The sequence below is a fragment of the Pleurodeles waltl genome, chromosome 5, assembly GCF_031143425.1.
Source record: "Pleurodeles waltl isolate 20211129_DDA chromosome 5, aPleWal1.hap1.20221129, whole genome shotgun sequence".
In the NCBI taxonomy this organism is placed as follows: Eukaryota; Metazoa; Chordata; class Amphibia; order Caudata; family Salamandridae; genus Pleurodeles; species Pleurodeles waltl.
The window spans coordinates 248,615,487-248,642,303 of NC_090444.1; the positions used below are offsets into that span (position 1 = coordinate 248,615,487).

At 44.4% G+C, this 26,817-nt stretch overlaps 1 protein-coding gene across 2 annotated transcripts in view; it reads left to right on the top strand.

The window, feature by feature from the left end:
• Positions 1-26,817, top strand: part of MTA3 (metastasis associated 1 family member 3) — a 964,160-nt gene that overhangs the window by 399,896 nt on the left and 537,447 nt on the right. For both annotated transcript variants that reach the window (XM_069233985.1, XM_069233984.1), the window contains exon 10: positions 7,962-8,036. In XM_069233985.1, coding sequence (XP_069090086.1) covers positions 7,962-8,036 — 75 coding nt within the window. The remainder of the gene's footprint in view (positions 1-7,961; positions 8,037-26,817) is intronic.

Consider the following 26,817-nt stretch of genomic DNA (forward strand, 5'->3'; position numbering starts at 1 on the left):
GCAGGGACCAGCTACTGTATAATTACGCTTTGTCCTGTTTATCTCTTCTGTAGGAGACTTTTTTTTTTAGTTTTTGCCTGTTCATCTTACAATGTGGATGTGTGTTCCAGAGCAGCGACGCTTCTTCCGGGAAGTCCTCCAGCAGGTCTCACACGCCTCTCTCCCCCCCCCCCCCCCCCACACACCCCCAGCTCCCTCTGCAAACATAAAACCAACAGCAGAGAAGGGCTCTTCCAGGGCCAGCTCACCCTTGCTCTCTTTCTCTTGTTTAAATGGCTTCTACAGGGAGTCACTTGCCCAAGGAGTGGGTGGTGAGTAAAGATCGTGTTGAAACTTGTTTATTTAAAATGGTTATTCTCTATTGCTGTGTTGTATCTTTAAAAAACAGGTTTTTTTAGGTGCTTTGATAGTTACTGTTTTGTGTTCCTTCACAGGAAACAGTGTTAGTGCTTTTGGTTTTTTAAGAGGAAGGACTTTGACTGCTTCATGTCTGTTGTGTTTTATTTTTGAAAATATCTGGGCCCTCCTGCCCCTGATCTCTCAGAATCCCCTGGTAGTTCCCCTCGCTCCTTATCCTTGGGCTGCAGTGCCTCCTCCTCCCCTGTGCTTGTCGGTCTCTTTCCTCCCCTGCAGACCTCATGGCACTACGATCGCTTTTAACACATGGCATTTGCACTTGCACACCAACCCCTTAACCCTCCCTCTCTCACCACCAGCACTCAGTCAGTAAAGAATGGGCTCCCAACAAGTGTTTTCAAAACCCACCATGCAAATGCAGAGGCCACACTTCTTTGGGCAAGTCCTCCAGCAGGTCTCTTCTTTTTAGCAAATGTTCACATGCTGAGTTTGTAGCTCCATCCTTACAGTGCAAAGAGCGAAACTCTAGGTGCAGAATTCGATGCTTTAAAAAGTCACAACGAAGAAAGCGCAGTTAGAGGAAGTAGCTAAATGGAAGTGCTTTAGTTAAATGCAGGAGCAACAACAAAGAATGATGGACGGAGTGTTGAATCGTTTTAAACACTCACCTCCAGTCACAGATCCATTGTTCTTGTGCTCACCATGCCACCTCAATTTGGATCCAGCCATATGCAAATCAGTCTTGACCATGTTCCCTATGGGAACAGTCCACCCATAACTGCCAACAGCAGCTAATTCAGTCCTGGATTAACTCATATTAATCTAATTCCTCACTTAAACCTCTATTTTCACTGTCTAATTTAATCCCAGTGGACTTCTTGTATTTTTAGATACTTTGCTACATCATTTACTCTAGGATTGTTCTCAGTTTTATGATAATCCATCTCGGGTTATATGTACTCTGGTTCTTCTGTATTTAATGTCTAACCATTGGTGCTCAAATTCTCTTATTCTTAATGCGAGAACTATGCTCCTTTATTCTGGGCTATACGGTCTGCTTGTTTGGCCTCCATATAGTAGCAATGAAGTCGTAATATTATTTGCATGCTACCTTGTGAATAACATTTGTAATATTGTGATCAGTGTTCTGGTAATATAAAGAAAACATTGGTATTGAAAACAATTTCTATCAAATTTTAAGTTAAGTTACAAATGCTACAAGAACCTCATCTGAAATTTCTTCTAACATTCTTGGTACCCCATGTTTCATTAATGGTTGATGCTGCAGGTTGTTTAAGCACTACTTTGTGTGTTTACCAAGTGATACAGTAAGTACATGTTCCGTCTATTGGCTATCAAGTGACAATCCAGGTCAGGGACGTTTGTTACATTGAAGTTAGATCAACAATCTCTTATTGTATTTGCCACCCTGAGACTTGCAGGGCTGGTACAAACACATTTCTGTCTTTATAATCTTTATACAGTACCTGCAACAAATTTATGCTAACTCTTGGGTCCTGCAGATATGCTAATGTTGTTAACACAATTGGACAGAGAAAAAATATCTACATATATAGATAAGCGCTAAAGAATACTATTAATGACAGAAACTAAGGGCCTATATGAAGGTTGTATAGGTCCAAGTGGACCTTCGTTAACTCATATAACTGAGAAATAGCTGTTCTAGTGTTATTCGAGAACAGAAATTCCTTGTAGAAACCAGCCTCTTTGTTAATTTTCTTTTATGAGCCATAGCTGATCTTCAGGGTCTTGACTTAAATATGTATAATGTTTGTCATTGGTCAGTAAAGTCTTCATGAGTTGCACTTAATCATTCCTGTCATTTAGAACAATAACCTCCCCACCTTAATCAACGGGTTTGATCACCAGACTGTTGTTTCTTTTAAGTGTATTTAACACTGAACTCTAATTCGATGTTAGAATTTGTGGGTATTTTTATACTCATTAAATATTGCTTTAATATTTATAAGGTGGGGCAAAGAGCCTTTCTTGGACTTCTAATGTTTCTTTTAAACTTGTCTTTCTACTTTATCTTGGACTTAAGTGAGGCTGATAAATGGGAACAACCCCCGGCTTGGAGTGGCACCAACTTTGCTGTTTATGCTGGGCTACGTAGAGTTTAACTTCTTGCTTTCTGGTGGCCTTCGGATTTATCAGGGAGCATTTGTCATAAGTATTGGAATCATGTTTGGTTCTGAGGGACCAAAGGTCAATGTGCAGGTTTGAGAATTACATCACTTTTAACAAGAAAGGCATGACTTAAAATCTGACATTTTGAAGGATGACATCCATGCGGATTGTTCAAGTTTAAAAAAAATGAAATCTGTAAGGGAATCGAAAAACTGTAGGAATGGCGTACTGTATCTGCATTAAAGTGCAAAAAGAAACTGATGTTAACTTCCAGGTATGGTACTTCAGTGTATGATAATTCCTTTGTGGCGCATGAGGATTCTATCATTACATAGAATATCCACCAGAAAGAGCATTACTGTAGGTCAGTAACTTAATTAGGGACTTCTAAATCCACACTGCTGAGGTGGCACAGAAGCTTTTGGCCCAAAGAGGTCTTATTCACACCACTGATCAAAAATGTGGAAAACTAGATGCTGATCCTAGGGGATATAGACACCCTAATACTATTAGCTGTGGCTTAGCACTGACAAAGTGAAAATTATCGAAGTCCAATTCACTATGTAAACGTCTTCTTTCTGAAGTCCATAGCTTTGCACAAGCAGCAAAACCCTATTTGGGAAAAAAACAAAAAAGTATATAGACAGCAACAACAGAATGGTATTACAATTCAAATTCACGTGATGTAAGAAAGAAGAAAATCAGATGCAGCGATCAGGAGTTTTAAAGTTATGAAAACCTTCACCATAGAAAACAATAGGAACCTAAAATGTAATGCAAGCCACCTAAGAGTGATTGACGGGAATCAAGTCACACTTAGATGCCCAGCAGCACAGGAGCAAAGTCAAATGCAGGCTTTGGAATGCCCAGATAAAGGTTTATAGAGTAAGGAGATCTAGGCACTCTTTGCAGCCACACAATGATGCAGTGAGTTTGGGAAAGGATTTGTGGCTCATCTGGGTCAAATCTTTAAATTACCTTCTGAATTTGTCACTTTTTCGGAAGTGAAAAGTACTGAGGGAGCCAAGAGCTGTGGTCCAAGGGGGCTCCACTGGATCAGATACATTGTATTCAACATCTTGCCGACACTTCCAACTGGTACCACCATAGTCTTCATTGGCTACACTCTTCCTGTTCTCAGGATTTACCTTCAGACTTACACATTTTTTGTAGGTCAGAAACTTTCATGGTTGCAAGGCTGGAAGCTTTTGCCGAGCAAGGATCCATGAAGGTTGAATAACTCATTTTCAATGTCATGCTAAAGCAGGTGTCTCCAACCAGTCGATCGTGAGCTACCAGTAGCTCCCAGACCTTTCCAGGGTAACTGGCCTTGAGTTAATTTTTGAAGAAGCAAAGCACAGGGTCATATTTTCTTTTAAAGCTAAGGCAAGGCTGTGTTTACTTTACATTATTCTCAACAGACTGCAGATAGCAGTTCCGGATAATGAGTGATATTTATGGGCCAGGCTGAGGCACAGAGGTGAACGACTGGAGTATTTAACTGTTAATTAAAAGTCCTCTTTGTCTCAATATTGGGAGTGTGAGAACAATTATGTTTCTGAATACTTTTCAATAGGGGAAATTTAAAGTGCAAAGTTACCTTAATGATTCACCCTTCCTTTTAATTTTCCCCTATTTCAAAGTGTCACATTTACAAGCAGCAGGTCTTTTGCTCCCAGTGGCCAGCAGAGACACTGCCATATTTATAACTGAAAAAGAGTCATTTTTTAAATGGGAGAAATTTAAAGGGAGAAATTTAAGTGAAAAATACAGTGATTATATTAAATGGGAGAAATTTGAAGTGAATAAACATGTTCCATATTCTGAACATTTTTGCAGAACATTTTCTGTACTTTACATTTCTCCCATAAAAATAAAAAAAAGATTGCATATTTATGTTCTACGTTTAACGGTGCATCTTATGGCGAAAGGTATGTCCCATACAACAAGTACATACAATGCATTCTCTCAGTCATCTGTACACATATATCACACATGTTCATACATCCTCAAGCACCATGCTCTCACTGACAAACATGGCAGCCCTGTCATACTGGCCCTATTCAAAGCATTTTTTTTTCAAACCACAATATCCGGCTCTACTGACATTAGACTTAGTCAATTAAGCAGGGAGTGGTGGTGTCTGAAAACAGTGCACAAGCTGCTTAGCCTTCAGTAGCTCACAATGAATTTCACTGATCAGAAGTAGCTCTCACCACAGAAAAGGTTGAAGATCCCTATGCTAGAGCCTCAAAGTTAGCATCAGGAAGCTCCAAGTGCAATAAATTAGGAAAGTATAGCCTCCGATATTGCTTGTTTTTCAAGTAGGCCTGGCAGCTTGTCCTACTACTCCATATTTAGAAAGTTTCCAAAATCCAACTTTTCTAAAACAAAATTCTTTAACATTTTCTTGGGGTTACAGCCAACCAACACTTTAAGGAAAAGCTTATTGGACACAATGCAATGTGTTTAAGGGGGAACAAGTCTTTTTCTCGCTTTTAGTCCTATCCCCAACCAAAGGTCTAGCCACCACTGCTTTTCTTCCAAGCACATAGAACGGTCTTTTTTGTTAATATCTTCCATTTTGTCAGTCTCAGGAAAGACATTTCACAGTAGGTAGGTCCTTGCAGGTTGTAATTGTGGAGTCAGTATGAAGCTAGCGGTCATAGCCCTCAAAACAGCTTTTAGGCCCAGACATTCAGTACAAAGTTGGTGAAACTCTTCACTGTCCTTCACTAGGTATATGGGAACTTTTCCCAGGTAATCCTGACTTTTCTGAGCTCTTTTCTCCTCTGTCCATTGGTAGTGGTTGCTGCTGTTCTTACAGTAAGACCTCAGTTACTCTTGGTGAGATTCCATGAGTAAATACAGCTAAGGTTCCTGCACATTTTCTACTTATCGAATACTTCTGTGACCAACTTGCAGACCCCAAAAGCTCCTTTGCTGCGACAAGACCACAGTGCCTTCTGTCTCCGTTTTTGAAAATGGCAGAACAGAACATGGTCTAAAATTCTCACTCTGTCCGTAGAGCTTCTCAAAGCCAGCTCACTACAATTCCCACAGTAGCAAACCATCACCCCATCCCTTGTACGCCCACCTGCTTTCACCCCTATTATCGGAGACATCTCTTCATCTGCCATAGCCCACCCTCAGAAAGGAGACTTGTCATCGAATATATTGGCGCACATAAGTCGTTTCAGGACGGGCCTGAACTGACAGAAAATATTTTTCTTAAAGAATGGTTTGAAATGGAAAAGTTGGCCATGCCTGCCATGAAAGTAGTAAGTGTGAAAAGGAGTACTGCGTGTGCGCCATAGAAGGCTCAATTAGAGGAAAGGGTATTATGCTACCAGCACAAACGGGCTTACTTTAACGCAGAATTGTGATAAACTCTCAAACGTCTCATTATAGTGATATATTTAAAAAAAAAAAAAGTGTGTTCGTTTGGTTTACATTTTGCTCAATTTGCTTTAAGCTACTGGATGACGCCTCTAGCTTTCTCATCAAGTTGTTGAAAAAAAGCATTTAAAACAGAAATGCAAGTGTAAAACTGCCATTTCGTGGCTGCTAAGCCTACAATTGTCTAATGGTTGCAAATAGTGCTGACATTTTATTCACTAAGCAGCTTTGTAAAATATTTACAGTACACCTCCTTTTGACTTTCCATAGCATTAAATCTGACATTTTAAGTACAAACAGTTTTGTTTGCAGTTTGAAACCTAGGTCTGTCCTGTAGTTCTGCATGGCTGTTCACGAGCCCTGACTGCAGGATTTCCTTCAGCTTTGAGTGGATAATCTTCCTTAGCAGCCTCCCATTTGAAATTTAATTTTTAACAGTCAGTGTTTCCTTTGCGGGAACGTACAAAAAAGGTCAGATTTGAAAATGTAATTTTGACAATGGTTTCCATGCCTGGATAAAGACACCTGCATGACCCGACAGCCCAGGGGTCAAACAGCAGTTGCACAGAATCCATAAATTGAAAGATTATCTTGGGTGAAGGTAATGAAAAGCTGGGTTTTTATAGGCGTATTTCCCTTTAGGCAATACTGTATTTTAAGAAGTACTTCCCATTACAGCTACGAACTATTCTCTTTCACGTAACTCTTCAGGTGTTTAAATGCTCATTTAGACAAATGGGATCCTTGATTGAGTCTTTGTTGAAACAGCTCATAGTTAGTACATATTCCTTGTTTAGCAGCCTCATTTGGACTATTGTCAGTGTACCAATCCTCACTTGCCCTATACCTTAAGAAATCATGCATGATGTTCCGTGCAATAGTAATCGCTAAAATACAAGTGGTTAACGTCCTCCACAACCACACAATTCCTTTATGAATTGTATGCAAGAGCATTTTTAAGTATGGTATTCAGCTATTCTCATATTATTAGTATAGTACATAGTTCAATTGACTGCAATTCCATATAGTAAAATATTGTTTCAAATTTTTAGTCAAGTAGCAAACTAGAGATTTTATAGTAGTGATTGCTAGAACTGAATGACATAATACACTATAAGACTGTCTGATCATGGATATATAAAATGTACACATCCAATTTTCCATGTTCATCTATATATGGACTACTTTATCTGTTTATTGCATTAAAATACGTATGTAGGCTGCAGTTGCCCTGCTAAAGACCACGTTTTTACTTTGCTGTAATCCTTGCCTTTATAATAGGAAACAGTGCGTTTCTACGAAATAGCCTAATAATGTGTGCAGACTCGATACAGAAATAAGATTGAGGCGTTGTCAAAAGCGTAGGGTGGTTGAAAGAGAAGTGCTGTACAAATTAGTGGGAAGGTAAATCAAGAGTGTACTCTTTCGGTGCACTTGCTAGTGGCTTATTAATAGATGCACTTCACATATAGAATTATAGGTAGCTAAGCTGTGAGGTATTGGAATGTTTTTCACAAAGTGATTCCGAGTGATATCAAATAGCAGCGGGTGTGACGCTCCAGTTGTCTGTGATGTCACTTAGAACCCTAAGGTGAAAAACATCAGCGCAACTAATGGTTACCTATGTAATTTATACTCAGCATGCCTCCACCCCGAATCATTAGTCCCTATTTAAGGCAAAGAAATACATAATATGACTTCTCCCTGTCTCAAATGAGAAAAAAAGACCATACCTTCCATCCTTAGCCATACCCACTACCTTCTCTCTGTTGCGTCTCCCTTCTACGGCTGTGTTCACAAAGCAGACAAGCAGCAACAGTGGGTAACAGCTTTAGTTATCAACTGTTGCTATGTCACAGCAGTGAGTTGCTGGATTTAAATCCAGTTAGTCACACTAGAAGCTCTCTACCAGACCCATACATAACAATACAGTGAACACCGTGCTGAAAAGTGTTAATTTGTACCAGGTGTTTTGTGTATTGTGTGAGCACGTTTGCATAAATGTTTTACAGGCTGTCAGTTAAATAAATCACATCAATGTGTATTTTTTTCAGCTTCCCTGGAAGTCCCTCACAAGTATCATTGAATATTATTATATGTGGAAAACTACTGACAGATATGTTCAGCAGGTAAGCTCCGTATACAAAGTTGTGGAAGGTTGTGGTACATTATGTAGTCAATACTGTTTTCAAGTAATGAACACATGGTCCAGTGTAATTAATCTTTGCATTTACACAAGTTAATACAAAAGAATCTAAGCAGTGTAATTTCTTTGTATCTACTTTGTTGCAAAATGGGTTATTGGTAAGGGCAGGTAAGTACCTACACTTTGCAATAGGCCACTAACCTCCACTTAGGTCCAGTTAGGTCTCAAGAAATTAAATCCAGCTCAATCCCTGGTAGCTTGGCAACGAGCGACAAGGCTTAACTTAAGAGACAAAGTGTAAAGCATTTAAAAATCACAAAAGAGTAAATAAGTAAAACACAAAACACAATAAAACTCCAACACAAATTTATAAAGATGGATTCTATTTTTATCTTTAAAACGACACCAAAACGATTAAAATCGGATAAGGGGAACCGGAGATATGAATTTTTAAAGAATGAATGCTTTTTAGAAACGAATAGCGCCAATCTGGTAGCACCTCCACTGGGTCCAAGTCAAAGTTTGAGGCCGACCGCGATGGAGTTCTGGTCGGCTACAGCTCTCTGGAGGCCTTGGTCAAAAGTTTACCTTTGGACTTAGTTGTTTTCTTTATGATTTTCTTCAGCGGGACCAAGTCGCTAGTCCAGTCCGACCTCCTGGAACTCTTCCTCAGATATGCGTCGCGGGAGCCCTCGGTGGCGATTTTTACTTTCGTACTTAGATGATTTTTTAAGACAAAAATCCCTTGACTGGGGCAAACCTGAATCTTGATCTGATGTCCTTGGAGCCGTCGTCAGATACACTGTCTGGGAGGTCCTGGTCAACTTTCTACGTTCAGACTTAGTCACTTTTTCAGAGATTTTCTTCACCGGGACGAACCTGCAAGTCAGGCCAGGATGCAGTTGAGGCAAGCTGGCTATAGTTGCAGTGGCGGGTCAGTCCCTTTATGGAGCTTTTTTCCAAAATTTCTCCAAACTTCTGCATCTTCTTCCATATGTTCTTTTAGGGTTATTTTGATGTCCACAGCTCACCCCAAGGTTCCAGAAGCTCTGAGATGCTCCTTGAGGGTGCGGACTACAACTCCCAGAATGCACTTAGTGCACACTCCAAAACAGCACCTGGACAGTGGTCAGCTGGTCAGTTTCCTCAGCGGTTGGTGCAGGGGACTCTGGTTAGCAATTTTGCACCTGTAGCAAACAGGAAGTCCCTCTCTGATCCAGTTGAAGCCAGGCAAAGTCCTTGTGGTGCAGCCCAACTGTGCAGCTGGTGCACTCCTCCAGAGTGCAGTGTCAAGGTGCAGGTCAGGGGTCCAGCAGGGCTTCTGTAGTTCTTCCTTTTTGGAATCTGGTAGGGATCTGAGGTGTGTGTGCAGCTCTGCCATATTTATCCTTGCTCCTGGGTGAAAAATAGGGGGTCCTGGTTCTACAATCAGGTTCAGGGTCGTTTACCCTGTGATGACCACTTCCTGGGAAGTGTGGCAAAAATCAATATCTAGGAGCAACATTCCTCAAAAATCCATCATGGCTGAAAGAGATTCTTGTAGGTTACATCTGGCTGAGCCCACCCACTGGTGTGACTAAGAATCTTAAACACACCCCTCTCCTGCCCTCTCCTAATCTAATCAGGGGGGCACCTAATTGTCTGGGTTTGCAGGATGTGAGGGAGGTGCTGGGTTGCTTCAAATGTCCTTCCCTGCCTTTGAAGACCAGTTTGGCAGCCCTCCCACTTCATGCTTCTCCATCTGCTGAGGGAAGGTCTCCTCCCACAGGCACACTCCTTTGTGTTGGTCAGCCCAGGCTACTTCACTCTTCATCAAGGCAGCCTGGCCAGGCTGCCAGAGGCTGGCCAATCAGAGCAAAGCACTACAGGGCTGAAGTTGGCAAATTTGTAGGTAAAGTGTAAAACTCTTCACCTGAACATGTTATGTTAAATTCAACAATTGTAAGTTGTTGGATTTATTATAACAGTTAATTTGATACCAGACTTGAGGTATCTGTCACTTAAGGGGACTTTCTAAATTAAAATAAAGTCTCCCATTCTAGCCTGTGGAGGCCATTCACTACAATGAGGGAAAGGGCTTATAAAACTATTTTTAGAAGGTCCATGCTTATAGTTACATGGCACCCAACCCTAGGGGCATATAGGGCATACCTTAGGGGTGACCTATATGTAAAAAATAAGGTAGTTTAAGATTTTGGAAGTACTTTTAATTCCAAAGTCGAATTTGCATGTAACTTTAATTTAAAAGGCAGACCTGCCTTTAAAATGACACTGGGAACCTCAGCAGTGCACCACCTATGCTGGGGCCCCTAAACCTACATGCCCTACCATATACTAGGGACTTATCGGTAGGTTGACTTAGCCAATTATAATTAGCCTAATTTTCATATTTATTTTATACAGCTCACAGGCCCTGGGACTGGTTAGCAGTGCCCAGGGCACCATAAGAGTCTGGAAAACACCAGCAAAAAAATAGAGGGCCTCTGCAGTCAGCCGAGTTTTCTCACATACTTCATCAAGTTTTCATATATAGATAAATGTGTACTTCATTGTCTTACATCTGTATTGTGTTCTTTAATATATATGATTTTAATCATGTTTGCTTCATTGGGTTGCAGTATTACATGTGTTGAACGAGAACATTCATACATATTTTACAATCACAAGCCAACTCTGTTTTCTTTCAGTTATTTAGCAATGTGAAAACGAAGGAGGCAATAAAGAATCTGATAAGCAGGTTCCATGAATTAAGCATGTGTTGCTGAGATCTCTAATATTTAGATATCAGGATCCAAATCCAACAGGATCAAAACTTTTCATTCCTCTTGAAGTTTTATTCTTATGGATACTTATAACCACAAATTCCTCACCTTTAGAATATTCCCAGGTGCCAAACTAGATCCAGAGGTTTTTTTTTTTTTTTACACCAGTGTCTCCATCAGGGGTGTGGAATTTAATAAAATATCTACCTGCACGTGGAGCAAGTTGCTTTATAAATCTGCTTGTCCTGTGTTGAGTCACTTATCCCTTTGGTGCCACGTATTGCAGCAACAAATTATGGCAGCAATCTCATTATATAGGAGCTCTGATAATAGACTCTCTGATTATGCCAGGGCTCATAATTTAGTATAATTTGAATATAAACAACTTCCTTATTTTGCCACCTTTCAGCAGATATACATACTGGGAATGGAAGTAGTGGTAAGCAATAGTTCCAGGGTTTGAATGCCCTTTTAAATCAGTGGAAACCTACTGTCTTGCATGTTTTAGGGGTTTTCACCAGCACCTCTCTGTTTTCCCATACTGAGAAAGGTTGGACATTTACTACTGGAATGGGCAGAAGTAAAACTTCTTTCTGGATTGGTGAAAAAGAGTGGTTCCAGGGAAAGTGAATCTGTAAATGTCAGAGATTTTCACATGAGCAAATCTACACATGCACATTTGCTCATAGTAAAATGCAGCTCACAAATATTTTCCTGACCTACTTTTGTAAATGATTGTGCATTAATGAAAGCTCCACTTATGCAAGGATATATATCACAGGTACACTTTTGTGACTTTCTTTAACATTGGGGTCCCTAATTAGGTCTTGCATTAACATTTTACATTTTGACTGTCAGCTGGCTTCAGTGAGAATGACACCATTCTACTCTTTCACAAGGAGCATATTGGCACACAAAGTAGTTTTGTTCAGTGCCAGGGTCTACTGTGGCAATGTGGGCTTTTTGAGACCAAAAATAATTTTGCTTTTAGTCCATATTTATTTTACTGGTGAGGGCCCAACAGCTCCCACAGCAACATTTTACAAACACCATGTCAAAACAAGATACGCATTGGCAAAATCAGAAGGCTGACCACCATTGTCAAGATCTATTGGCTTTGCCAATGCTTGTTTATTTTCATGTTAGTCTTGTTGAAACTGCTTACACTGATTTTCCACTTTGAATATTTTTTAGAAATACTACCATGCATCAACACATTTGATTATAAATAGGATCTAAAATTTCATAGGAGTATGTTTATGAAAACGTTTTTTTCCTAGTTCCATTTTTTTTTCCTGAACATTTTATTTTGAAAGTAAAGAATCAACCTTGCTTTTAAGCTTAGGCAAATAATTGCATCTTATCAGACAGCTTTCTGGGAGCATTATATGTAACCTGATAGTGGTAAACTTTGCAAACGTGTGTGCACATTTTTATTCTGGAATCTGTCAGTAGTGCAGCCTGAGCTTACAACATTTTCTTACAGTGCTCACCCTACTGATAAAGGGTTTGCATTAATGAACCGTAAATACAAGTTCCAACAGCATTAACAAATGGTCACAAATATTACCTTGACTGCAGAGAATGGTCTTCCCTGATCCATAATGTGGTGCTGTAAACTAGCAGCTAAAGGGCTTCTGCTGAAGGGTGTTGGGCCTACTTGTCCCAAGGACAAAGAAAACATGTAAACTTGTTGTCCATGACCCCAAACAATATGTCCTGGGTGTTGGGCTATAGGAGTTCCACACCTCTGCCTCATGAGTGTGTGTCATATGGCTCTGCGGTGATTAACACTGCCCAGGAAGTGACAGAGCAGAGCCATTGTAAGCACCACCTATTCTCACTTACCTGATTTCCTCAATCAGTTTGCTGACATTTTTTGCTCTGCCACATCCCTCAAACAGGAGGGAAGGCTCCACCAGCTTGAACCTAAGAAAGCTTTGGATTTTTACCTAGACCATCCAAAAGACCTTCGTGTACATGATCAGAGTTACCAGGGACCAAGAAAATAAATGTATGCAAAAAAAGTACTCTGTCCTGCTGGATAGTCCTGTGCATTAAAATCTGGAATGCATTGGCTAAAAAGGAACCCCCCCAGAAGGCCTGTAGGCTAACTCTTCCATGGTGAAGGTGACTCTGGCATTTACATGATGGTGAAGAGGGGGTGGCACTGGTTCTGGATTTCTGCCAAGCTAGAACGTAGGTGTTGGTGCACACTTTCACAGAACACTACCACATTGACTGCCAGGCTTGAAGGGGAGGATCAGTTTGCCTACTCTGTTCTGAAAGTCTTCTTAATCTGAGTCCACTCTTCGGAACCTCCACCTTTTGGAGGTACTACTGTGCACCCTTTACTAAAGGGGATACATCTGCAGTTAGTATTCATCAGAAGTATAAATTACTTACCTTTGGTAGCGCTTTCTGTTAGATACTGTTTTCCACCAACCAACTGCACAGAATGTGACATCATTGGATTTCACATCATCCATCTGTACATGTACTGAGATAACTGGTTTATCACCAAAATTGTCTTTAAAAGAAGGAGCCAAGCAATACAAGTCATCTCCCATCATCCATCTGAAGGGGAAGTATTATCACTGGTTTCCTGACAAAACTGTTTCCATTTAATGGGGCAACAGCACGGACGCACCGAATCAAAGGCTAGCCCGTATGCGATTGTCTGCCTTCCTGCCTCCCCTTCCCTAAAATAAGTCCTCCGGGGCCTGAACCTCGGTCACATCTCCAAACACTGCTTTCATGCCTTGATGCCCAACTCTGAAGCTGCATTCTCCTGCTCCACCTGCCATTTCACATGCACCCTCCTACACCTACATCATTCCCCCATGCACCTCACTCACGCAACACACACATCTCACACAACCCCACAAACCCTACCCCCACTACACCAATAGTAGCCTGTCCTGCATACTCCCCAACAATCGCTCCCTCACTAAACACACCACTGAAATTTTGGTATCTGCTACATGACCGCTCACCGGACCTGCTCTTGTTGACTGAAACATGGCTGATTCCCTCGTCGGCCCCAATGATCGCACCAGCAATCCTCGGATACAAGATTGCAAGGCAGGACAGGTCAAACCGGCCAAGAGACAGACTCGCTGTCATCTTTAAAGGATCCATCAAATGCTCTACCACGTCAGAAAGCACCATCAGCAACATGGAATAGTTGACCTTCAGACTCCTCATCACTGCCAACTACACCCTGCGCGGCTCCCTAGTACACTGCCCTCCCGGAGTTTTGGCAGCACCATCATGGACCTCATTACCGGTCCTCAAGTCTGCCTTCATCCTCCACAGCAGTCTAAACTATCACCTGGAGGATCACACTGATACAAATACGACCAACCTCCTTGAGGACCTGTCCATCCTCAGGCTCACCAAGCAAGTGGAAGACCCCACACATGCTGCTGAACACCTACCGGACCCCCATCTTCAACATCACAGTAGACAAGCCCACACCATTCACCTGGTCCATCAAAACTTTTATCAACTTCAGCATACCCATCCCACACCACTGCAGGAACACCATAACCAAGTGCTGACAACTGGGATGTAACAAGATCTCAGAAGAATCCTGGTCTTCAAACTCCTACACCACCATCCTCAACACAGAAGCAACCTCCCACAATACATCTGCAACTTCAACACCTGGATCACCATCTAAGCTGATGCTCTGGCTCATCTTAAAGCCGCAGGAACCATACCAAAGGCATGCTGGTACACAGAAGGGCTCAGTCTCACCAAACGCCATTTGAACCAACTTGCACGCAGTAAGAACGACAATGACAAGCACCTACAAAACTAACCTCAGAAGCTACAATCAGAAAATCGGTGTAATTAAACGCTCTGCACTCCCCGATGGCATTAAAAGCAACACCACCAGCACCAAGCATATCTTTGCTATAGGGAAAGACTTCCTAGTTGGCAGCAAGCTCCTCCAGCATAACCCCCTCTCAGGACCTCTGCACTCATTTGTCCCTATTCTTCAGCAACAAGATTGCCAGAATCTATGAAAACTTTGAGCCCCAACCAAATCCTTTCACCCTCACAGCACTCTCCTGCCTATGTCTGCCAACACCCAGAGGACCATTTGGATCATCTGTCCCACATCACCACTCAAACTCCAATAACCATAATGCAGTCTATACACTTCATAGCCACTTCTGACCCCTGCCCTCACCACGTCTTCTCCAAAGGACTGGACCCCATCATCACTGCCACCTACACGGATGCCATGAAGCACGCCACAGTACTCCCCTCCGCAAGAAACCCTCAGCTAACACAAAGACACTAGCCAACTACTGGCCTATATCTCTGTGACCTTGCCCAGCAAAAGCAATGGAATAAATGCTAAACTCCTAGCCACCCACTTTACTGACAGACATCTCCTTGATACCACTCAGTTTGATTGCAGGCCCTACCTCAGTATCGAGAACACCCTCATTGTTGCCACAGATGACATCCAGATGATCATGAACAGAGGTGACACCACGGCCTTCATCCTACAGGATCTTTCTGCAGCCTTCGACCCAGCCTTCCACCCCATCTTTTCTAACGACTGTACAAAGCCGGCATGGAAGGCCTTGCACTTCACTGGATTTGCTCCTTACTGACAGACCGCATCCAGTCAGCCTGGCCCCTCTCACCTTGGACATCATCAACCTTATCTGCAGATTTCTACAAGGATCCTCACTTGGCCCTACTTTTTTCAGTTTCTACATGACCCCACTCGCCAACACCATATCCTATGCTGATGACACCCAGCTTATACTCTCCTTTTCCGATGAGATGCTGGACACCCAGACCAATTTCTTCTCCTGCATGAAAAGTCACCAGGTGCATGAAACTAACTGCCTCAAGCTCAGCACAGATAAGATGGAAAAAGTAATCTTTCTAAAGACACCTCACTCTAGGGCTGTACGTTATGGCCTGCCAAACGTGGACCCACACTCCTCCAGCACCCCAAGCAAAGATCCTCAGAATAGTAATCGACAACCAACTACTATGACCACCCTAGTGAATGCAGTCTTGGTTTCCTGATTCCACACGCTCAATATGCTCAACAAGATTTTCAAATAGCTGCCACCAGCATTAGCATAACCGTCACCTAGGCCCTCGTCAAGAGCAAGCTGGACTACAGCAACATACTCTATGCTGGAATCAACACTCAATTGACCAGAAGACTCCAGCCCATTCTAAACTCAGTGGCTAGGCTCACTCTCACTTTCCAACCCCACACTCAACTGCACCTCAAAAAACTCCACTGGCTCCCATTCCATAAACAACACTCTTGAAACTTCTCATGTACACACATAAAGCCTTACATGTTATTGGCCTCATGTACCATAACAGCTGCATAAACCTCTACAAACCTATCAGATACCTCCACTCTGCTGAAATCCTACTTGCACCCCCGCCTGCTCCATACTCCACCCTGCATAAGCAGAGTCGCATCCAGTGGTTGTGCCATCTGCTTTGCTCCTAAAATCTGGAACAACCTACTCTGTGTCTTCCAGGCCTCCTCCTTAGTTCTTAAATTTCAGAAGAAACTAAAGACCTAACTCTTCACCTACCCCCAAACCCTGGCTCATGCTTCAGCGACAGGATACCCTCCGGGGTGAGTGTTGTGCTATACACAAAACACAACCATATACTCCTTACTTCACTCCAGGCTCTCCGTTCTGTGTAGTTGACTCCAGTACATCAAAATAAAGTTAGATTTTGGTATGTCACCTGTTATTTTTTTGCTCTGTGTCAGAGTGCACGGAAGGAGAAAGATTAAGAAAGTGACATCTGCACGCAAGGGTTTCTCGGTTTCGCCCTGTCACGTCCAGAGTGTTGTGAAGTCATAGCTGAGCCATATGATGCTGCCTACCAGCACCCGGGGGGCATTGCCGAAAAAGAAAAAAAAGAAAATAATCCAGATCAGTTCTGGCGAATTTACTTAAGGTGAGGAATCTATGGTTAGAAACAGTATGCACCAGAAAGTTGAACAATAATTCTATGAACAGGTGTCCTGCTGGGCACCTTAAGAAATTTTTTTCTCCTTATTGTTTTAGTCCCATAGTAGTTTCAAGCACCTTCAAAGTACCTGTTACATTGTAGACATTTATAGCAAGCTTGTGTTTACTTATAATACTCGAGAAAGCAAAAAACACAGATTATCCATTGATTCATGACCGTTTTCTCAGAACTGCCATATTGTGACTGACCAAGAAAGTAGCATGATGCATAATTATATATTTACTTGCTAGAATTATTTATGTGCGTAGCCACTTCTAGTAGATGTTTATTCAGCTATGGCACAAGGAGCCGAACCGGGAGACATTAAAGACTCCTTCTAATTTAACCTTTTAACAGTTTAAATTATCAAAAGATGGTTATCGTGCACTTAAATACACTGATGTTCTGTAACTGGCAATCGTCCTGCCATGCTGTGAAGGATTATTTGTATCCATGACAAAGGGGGTAAAATGCCAGCTTAAGGATGCAGTTATTTTGGGCCTCTGCTGGAGACCGCACCAGCACTTGGCTGCTTATCTGGGTGTTCACTCCCTTGGCAGGCACAACTCATATATTTTATAGTGATAATTATGTCATTGAAAGGAGGTGTGTGTGTGTGTGTGTCTGTCTGTCTGTCTTACCTACCTACCTACCTACCTTAGAATTTTACCCCAGGGGTCAGACTGGACCTGGAGATTTTTCTTCGAGCGATACCGTTGTGTGTCAGTAGGTGGCGTTGGTCGACTCCGCGGGCTTCGTGGTTGCTGTGATGACGTCAGGAGTAGTATATAGACACCACTCTCGCGCAGTGACGTCAGTTCTTTTCTTTCCGCGCCACGCGCTGATCCGGAGAAGAGCTACCCTGGCTATTTTTTGGCCAAATTCGACGATTTTGTGTTTTTTTTTTTTTCTGTGCGACTTTGGTGCGTCGAGAATGTCCCGAAGACCAGGTTCAAGCCATGTGAGGACTGTCATCGGAGGATGTCAGTGACGGATCCTCATCGGGTTTGTCTGTGGTGTCTCGAGCGCGACCACAACCCGAAGTCGTGCTCCGAGTGCCGGGCCATGCACTCGAAGGCTTTGAGGGAGTGGTCCCTAAATCTAATGGCAGCCTGGCACCCGACTCCGTGTAGGTCCCGGTCTCGTTCGAGAGGAAGGTCTCGTGATCGGTCGCAGAGTCATCACCACTCGTCTTCTTCTAAATCGTCAGGTTAAGGTAAGAAGACAAAGAGTCTCCATCCTCGGAGCCTGCACCTGGGTCGGCTCCGCGCTTCCCCGAGTTCCGGAGCGACCACCGCCCAGCTTAGTTTTATGAGGCCATGCGCCTCATTTGGGCGGTCCTCCCCCGATACGGCGCTTTTGGGCCCAAGGGATACGGCTGAGGGGCCTTCCGGTTCCACGCCGGCGGCTTCGGCTCCAGCCACCGAAGTCACCTCTGGATCTGTGTGCGGATCTGCATCGGTGCCGATCGCACCCTTGAGACCTTCGCCGGCGCCGGGTCGATTATCGATGCTCCCGACGGTGGTGCCCACAATCCACGTCGACCCGATTCTTATGCCCATGACTCTGCTTCAATGGGGCTTATTCACCCCATGTCGAATTCGAGCCCCACGAATATGGGGAGGAATTGGAGGGGTCCCTGGATGACCCTGCACCCATATGAATACCAGGATGACCCTGCTATGGACTGGGGTCAGGAATTGGGCGAAGCCAGTGGTCTGGATACTTCTCCTGACGCTGGCATGCTGTCTCCTCCTACCGTGGCTACGGCGGAGGGAGCAACTTACGGTATGGTGGTCAGTAGGACAGCTGAGGTCCTTGGTTTCGAGCTTCCCACTGTTGAGGTCAGGTCTAATCTCCTGACGGAGGTGCTTCAGCCTGGGGCTTCTACTTCAGAACCCCTTTTGCCTTTTAATGAAGCCCTCACCAATGTCCTTTTGGGTACATGGTCCAAACCCAACACAGGGGCTCTTGTGAATAGGACTATTGCCACCATCAGCCCGCTCCGAATGACCCTAAATTCCTGTCCCAACACCTCACTCCTGAGAGTCTTGTTATCCAGGCTTCCTCTTCTTCAGGCGCATTCCCTTCCGCACCCCCACATAGGGTATCCAAAAGGCTGGAAGAGTTTGGCAAGAAGTCGTTTTCTTCCTACAGTCTCGTTCAGTGGTTTGTGAACACTGCATGCCTTTTGGTCCCCTATACCCACTCTTTGTGGGATACGGTTGCGCAAGTCCTGCCACAGATACCGGAGGAGGCCTGTGCTATTGTCTCCCAAGCTGTGAACGATGGGAGAGATGCAGCAAAGTTCACACTCTGTTGTGGGTTGGACACGACCGACTCTCTGGGCAGATTGGTTAGTACGATGGTGGACATGCGATGCCACGCCTGGTTGCGTACTTCTGGGTTTTCGGGGGATGTCCAGCAGTCACTCATGGACATGCCCTTTGATAGCTCCCATCTCTTTGGAGACAAAGCAGATTCTGCCCTGGAGAGATTCAAGGATTCCCGGGCTACGGCTCGGTCCTTCGGTCTTTCCTCTGCCCCTCGTCCACCACAGTCCACTTTTCGCCCCTTTTGTGGCCACGGAAGGGGCTCCCTGTCATGTCCTCCACACAGCCACCATGGCTCGCACGCTGGTCAGCCTATGCTTGACCGAGGACGTTGAATCCCACGTGGCTGTGAGACAGGGACCCAGAGGTCTGTCCAGTCCACATCTGCCTCCACTGCAGCCTCCAAACCCTCCTAGTCCGTCCCCTCACTCCCTTCCAGTTGGTGGCAGGATTCGCCATCACCTGCCCCACTGGGAACATATCACCACGGACAGGTGGGTTTTGCAGATTGTTCGAAAGGGCTACTCCCTCCCTTTCGAATCTGCTCCACCACCCATGCCACCCTCCTTCAATCACCTTCCAGAGAATCATTTGGCACTTCTTTGCCAGGAAGTCGCAGCTCTCTTGGCCAAGAGAGCTATAGAAATGGTCCCTGTGCCAGAAGTAGGTTGTGGTTGTTATTCCTGCTACTTTCTGATATCCTAGACCTTCAGGACCTAAACTACTTCCTCAAGAAGGAGAAATTCAAAATGCTCAACCTGGCTCAGGTTCTGTCGGCCTTGGACCCAGGAGACTGGATGGTAGTGTTGGACTTGCAGGACGCTTATTGCCACATCCCCATCCTGCCTGCCCACAGACGTTACCTACGATTCGTGGTAGGTCACCAGCACCTTCAGTTTACCGTGCTCCCCTTCGGCCTTTCCAGTGCCCCTCAGGTGTTCACGAAAGTGATGGTGGTGGTTGCAGCTCATCTGCACAGGTTAGGGGTTTCAGTCTTCCCCAGCAATACTGCTGCCATGTGGTATTGCAAAAAAAAGGGCGGAGTAGGGCCCTGGACCCTTTGTCAGGAGGCACTACACCTCTGCACATGGCTGGAACATCAGGGCATTACCCTGATGGTTCAATATCTGGCGGGTTCCCTCCATGCCAGAGCGGACAAACTCAGCCATTGATGCACAGCCGATCACGAATGTCGTCTCCATCTGGAGGTGGCGCAAGGTCTCTTTCAGCAGTGGGGAGAGCCTTGGTTAGATCTGTTTGCCTCTGCAGAGAACGCGCAATGTCAGTTGTTTTGCGCGTTGGAGTTTCCAAGGCGGCACTCTCTCAGAGACGCGTTTCGTCTCGAGTGGAACTCTGGCCTCCTTTCCGCCTATACCTTTTCTGCCCAGAGTTCTCAAGAAAATCAGGAATGACCGGGCCTAAGTCATCTTGGTGGCTCCGGACTGGGTACGGAGAGTATGGTATCCAGAGCTATTGAGCAGGTCCATCGATCCTCCACTCAGACTGCCTCTTTGGGCAGATCTTCTGTCGCAGCAACAGGGGATGGTTCTTCACCCAAATCTGTCCAACCTCCACCTTCATGCGTGGAGATTGAGCGGCAACAGTTGACGGCTTTTGCCCTTCCACCCAAAGTCTGCAATGTTGTCTTGGCAGCCAGGCGTCCATCAACTAAAACTGTATACGCCTCTCGTTGGAATAAATTTGTGGCATGGTGTACCAACAAATCTGTTGATCCCCTTTCTGCCCCTCTATCTGAGGTTCTTCTGTTCATTCTTTCTTTAGCCCAGCAAGGCTCTGCTTTGGGCACCCTCAAAGGGTATTTATCTGCCATTTCGGCCTTTCTTAGGCTACCTGATCAGTCCTCCCTCTATAAATCTCCTATTGTGAGTAGATTCCTAAAAGGGCACACCCATTTATTTCCTCCCACGTCCTTTATCTTGCCTCAGTGGGACCTTAATCTTGTTCGTACTTATTTGATGTGTACTCCCTTTGAGCCAATGCACAATTGTCCCTTGCGGCTCCTCACCTTCAAAACTGTCTTTCTGGTCACTATCACCTCTGCTCGCAGGGTGAGTGAGCTTACAGGCCCTTTCCTCAAAGCCTCCATACTTGTCTGTGCACACTGACAAAGTTGTGTTGCGCACTAGGGCTTCCTTCCTTCCTTCCTTCCTAAGGTGGTTACACCCTTTCATGTAGGCCAGTCCATCACTTTGCCTACTTTCTACGCACCCCCACATCCTTCCCATGAGGAAGAGAGACTCCACCGTCTGGACCCAAAAAGAGCGTTAGCGTTCTACCTCAATCGTACTAAAGATTTCTGGGTCGACGATCAACTCTTCGTTAGGTATGTGGGTGAGAAAAAAGGGAAGGCGGTGCTAAAACGTATCATCTCTCGGTGGGTGCTTCTTTGCATCAAAATGTGCTACGCTTTGGCCAAGAAGCAACCTCCTGAAGGCTTGCATGCTCATTCCGCCAGAGCAACTGCTGCTTCCACTGCGTTAGCATGCTGAGTCCTGGATATCTGCCAGGCGGCTACGTGGGCGCCCCTGCACCCCTGCACACGTTTGCTAAGCACTACTGCCTGGACAGTCAGGTCAGTCGATACGGCTATTTTGGTCGTTCAGTCCTACAGGACTTTCTAGTTTGATCTTCGTTAGCAGCTTAACACCGAGGATGGCATTGCTTGGGTATCTATTCTAAGGTAAGGAATCTGTAACTAGAAGTCTCTATCAGCTGTACAACTTACTTACCTTCGGTAGCCAAATATCTGGTAGAGACCTATTCTAGTTGCAGATTCCTTACCGCCCATCCATCCTCCCCGCTTGCGAACTGATTTCTAGGGACAGGGATTCCCCCTTTCAGGTCCTTAGCTCTGGCGTGCCAATCTCAGTGTTCTTAGCGGCTCTGCACTTTGGCGTTGAAAGTCGTTAAGAGAAACTGACGTCACTGCGCGAGGGCAGCGTCTATATTCTACTCCCAACGTCATCACAGCGACCACGCCATCTACGATGCCCGCAGAGTCAACCTGCACCACCTAACGATGTGCAAGAGAATTGCTCAAAGAAAAATCTCCGGATCCAGTCTGACGCCTGGGGGAGAATTCTAAGGTAAGGAATCTGCAACTAGAATGTCTCTACCAGATATTTTGTTACCGAAGGTAAGTAACTTGTACTTTCAGCCTTATGATCTCTTAATTGATTTGGGACGCATTTCAAGTGAGGTAATTACTTCCCCTCTTGGCAGTTTTTATAGTGCCTTGGGTCACTTCTCATGGATATGGTTCAAATAGTGGTTTTAACTTGCTGCCTGACAGATGGTCCTTGAGTAGTACACACTTTCCCACTCTTAAGTTTTGCTTACTCTTCATACGTCCATTCATTTTCAGATGGTCTGACCTCTCGACACTGCAAACAGTTGGAAATGGAGTGCAGTACTTGATTGTTCAGAACCATACCTGTAGCCTGAGTCTCATGCTAATTTTCACCATGCCTTTCTGGTTTTGATGTGCCACCGCCATATTAATTTGGTGACCAGTGCTTGCAATATGACCGTACAACTCCCCTTTAGGAATTACTCCATTGTCTGCTTTTAATAGCTCCTCTTTCGCATGACATAGTGCTTGGAGTTGGTTTCTTGCTTTTGGTGTGCAGTGGGATTGTTCTTTCAGCAGATTCCGCCGTCAATTGGTTGTGAGGGCTTTCAGCACCTTGCTGAGGCATTTACGTTCTCAATAAACTGTGGCTATTTCAGGTTTAGTCAGTGAAAACATTTTTAAGCTGTTGATGATTATAGCATCCTCCTCTGTTTATTTAACTTGCTCAGCTTCTTCGGTTGTGGCTGCTTGGGGGTGGCTGAAGAGATCAAAACTGCAGGATTTTGTGGGACTGGTTTGCATACGAGTTGGAATGAGTATTCTTGCAACTGCAAAAATAGTGTTAATTTTGACTGAGCTCCTTTAAAGAGTGAAATGAGTAGCTTCTGATCTGTGCAAATGCAGAAATAGTGCCTATACAAGTAGATGTGGAAATGCCCCATAGGACTGTGATGGCCTCTTTCTCAATTTGTGAGTATTGATGCTCCTTGTCTGTTAGAGCTCTGCTGGCTTACACAAAAGGCGTGCAAATTTTGTTCTCTTGCTGCATTTGCAGGACTGCTCCATAGCATGTGGGGCGGGCATCCATGGGCAGATATGTAGGCCTTGCAGTATTATAGATTTTCTCAGTGGTTTCATCAGAGAGGGCTTTCTTGGTCTCTCCAAAATGCAGTTTCTTGCTCTTTGCAGAATGTCCATTGAGTCTCTGATTTTAGTAGACAACATAGGGGTTTGGTGAGCAGTGTCAGATATAGTATGAAGCAGATGCAGTATGTCCCCATACTTAAGAAACTAAACACAACTGAGATGTCTTTTTAGAGGGTGGTAGTCTTGAAAACTTTGTCCACCTCAGCAGCGACTCCGTAAGCTGTGAAGTGGTAGCAAAATATTCTGTGTAATCGTGAGAAATTCCAATTTCTGGCTATGGAGGGTGAGACAACTTTCTTTGATGCTGTCAAGTAGTGCTGTCAGCCATTCATCGTCTACGTTGTGAGCTTGCACTCAGATGTTTTCACTGGCATTCAGTACACCTCATAATCCAGACCACACCTTGTTTGTGCAGTTTTAGATACTCCATTTGTGCTGGACATGCCGAAGTTGAGGTTTGTACCTTGAGAGGCAAACTGTAGAAAACGTTGTGATGTTGCAAGATGCCTTATGTAGTTAGATCTGTTACTAGCCTGAGTTTAGATTGGGTTTTGAAAACCTTTTGAAGCTCATTTCTTCAGCGATAATGCTAACAGATAATGGAGCATCCTCATTTTGTCACTTGGGTGGCTATTGTTATATCTACACAGATTCACACATAGTGGGCCTTTATACCTTTTTAATGATTCAAGCCTTTTACAGACTTTCCAGTTCTTCTACTTTGTTTCCAACATGTAAAAGTATCAGTCAGTGTGGCAGTGCAGCTGGGTTTATCAGTGTGTCAGTTTGGTGCTCTTGCTCTCGAGGCATCAACTCCATTGAAAATGACTGCATAAGCCTGCGCTGCAGTTGAGTGGTGACATCTTCTCTGGTTGCAAAGAACCTGATAGTGATAGATTGGGCTTGGTGTTTCACTTTTGTTACAAAATTGCCTGTGATTTCTAATGAGTGGACATCACTAGTGTGGGATGTGGTTTGATTGTTCAGTAGTCTTTCCCGAACATCACACATCATGTACTGTGGCACCGGTGTCACTAAACTTGATCAGTTTGTGGCCTTGTATCATTAGGTCGCACTGGGTTTTTTTGGCCAGTCTGTTGCAGAGGTGAGGTGCACATATTGATGGCCTGATGCTGTCTCCTTTTGACTCTTCTTGAAAAGGTGGCTCTGTCTCAGCATGCAACACCTTGACCAAACTTCTCAACCCTGTATTCTGCTCCTGCGATTGTTTTTTTCTGCTCGCCACTGACTGCTCACTATTAAAAAGTGATTTCCCTTGGTCTGATGGGTTGCCACAATACCTACGTGTCTTGCTCTATTTCTTTATGAACAGGCTGCTTTAAGCCCCACTTTACATATAACTGTCTTCACTGATTCGGTCTTGATTGGGCATCTATCAGTGACACTGTCATATGTGATCGAGCTTCTGCCAGTTTGTGTAAGCATCCTAAAGTTACCATGTCTAGCAATGTCATCTGTGCTTAGATTAGTGAGTTGAGAGGAGTAGAACCCTTGTATGATTTGGGCTGTGACTTACTCATCAGGCTTGGCAAATTTACATTTGCTGACTTGGCCGCAGAGTTGGTGTTGATTGCTTCTATGGGGCCTTGTTTCGCTTGTTGGCAGATGGACTGTTCTTACTGTTCGCTTGGGGCTGAATTGTTTATTGAAGTCTGTCAGCACCCAAAATATAGTCATTGTCAAGGTCTGTAATTGGTATTAGGAGGAACATCTCTTTGCACACCAGGTAAAGAAATGACCTCTGGATGGCTGGGTGTCTGTGTGTCTGTGTGTTTTTTGTGGCTGTCGAGTAATTTTCCAACTGAGCGACCCACATTTTCAATCTCACATCTAGACAGCATATCAGAAGGCTTGATCACATTGGCAGTGCAGTGAAACATGACGAAGCACTATGCAGAGCTCATTGATTTTGTTGTTAACCTGGTCACGTGCTGAATATTCTAGATTTGTGTGGTTTGTCTTTCCTTCGCTGTGGTGGTCCAGGAAGATTGCTTCGTGTAGTGTTCACAATTTGGGGCAGCATCAGGGCTGCTGTTTGTTCCTGTTGGCAGCTAGAAGAGATGCTTGTGTGCTGAGCTGTTTAAATACGTATGCCAGTTTCTCTTGTGTTTTTCTTTTCAGCTTCTATCGAGATCTCACACCATGTGGCTCCAGGAGTACTCATGTGGATAGACCACTGGGTGGAGTAGGGCCTCTGTGGCACCAGTGCTTGGAGTTTAAATGCTGGACCCGTTGATCATCAGGGCTGTATGCAACTTAATGTCATGGTTCTGCTCGTGGCTGTGCGCCCTGTCTTGGTAGGGGGTTGGTTGCAATGCTGTGACGGCTGTCATAGCGGAGCGGCACAGCTGCATTGCTCCTGGCCGAGGGTCACTGATGTGATCTGGATGCCACCTACATCCTCTGCTTATCTGTCATTTGCATCTCTCCTGCAGGGATTTGGTGGTTACCAGTGCTGGTGGAATGATTCTTCATCACTACCTCTAAGTGCAGTGCCTTGGCAGGCATGTCCTGTTTATTTTATATTGCTAATGTTGTCACTTGGGTTAGAACGATCAAAAGCAACATGTTGATAGACTATTCTGCCTGCAGATTCCTCACCTTAGAATATTTCCCAGGCGTCGGACTGAGTCTGGAAAATCTTGAGCAGTACCTCTGCGTGCTGGTAGCTGGCGTCGATTGGCTCCACATCATCATCATCAGAAGTAACGTGTACAGAGCAAAAATAGGCACTACCCCGTCCTGCTGGCATCAGTTCCTTTCTTTACACGCCAACAGTGCGATTCCAGAGAATTTCCGGTCACTTTTTAACTTTCTATGGTTTTTTATTTTGTTGAGTATTTTTTGAGCTTTGCTCTGTGTGCTATGGACATTTCTTCCAACAAACTTAAAAGGTATAAGCCTTGTGAGGAATGTCACAGACCAATGTCTGTCTCTGCCCCACACTTGGTTTGCCTATGGTGCCTGAAGTTGAGCCATGGCCCCAAAGAATGCAGGTCGATGCAGCCAAAGTCAAAATGCGAGTGAGCTATGAAGCTCCTGTTGGCGAATCAGAAGGCAGCTCTGTCTGGTCCCAATCCTGAGGGAGATCTTGGGGCCTTTCCCAAGAGCCATTCTGCAGATGATTGTCTTTCCATTCCAGGTCCTAGTCTTTAAAGTCTGGTAAGTTGAAGAAGCACCAGAGGGAGTCACAGCATTCTTTGGATTCACCTAGTACCGTGCTTCTAGGCCCCACTCTCATACTTCACTCAAGGAGCTGGCAGCCAGATCTGCTTTGCGCTTCCCTGAGTTTGCTGGAGCAACTCCTGCCCGACCCAAGGAGTTCTACAATGCCATGGACTCCATCTTTAGGCCCATAGCTCCCTCTGGTGCTCTTGTGGGCCC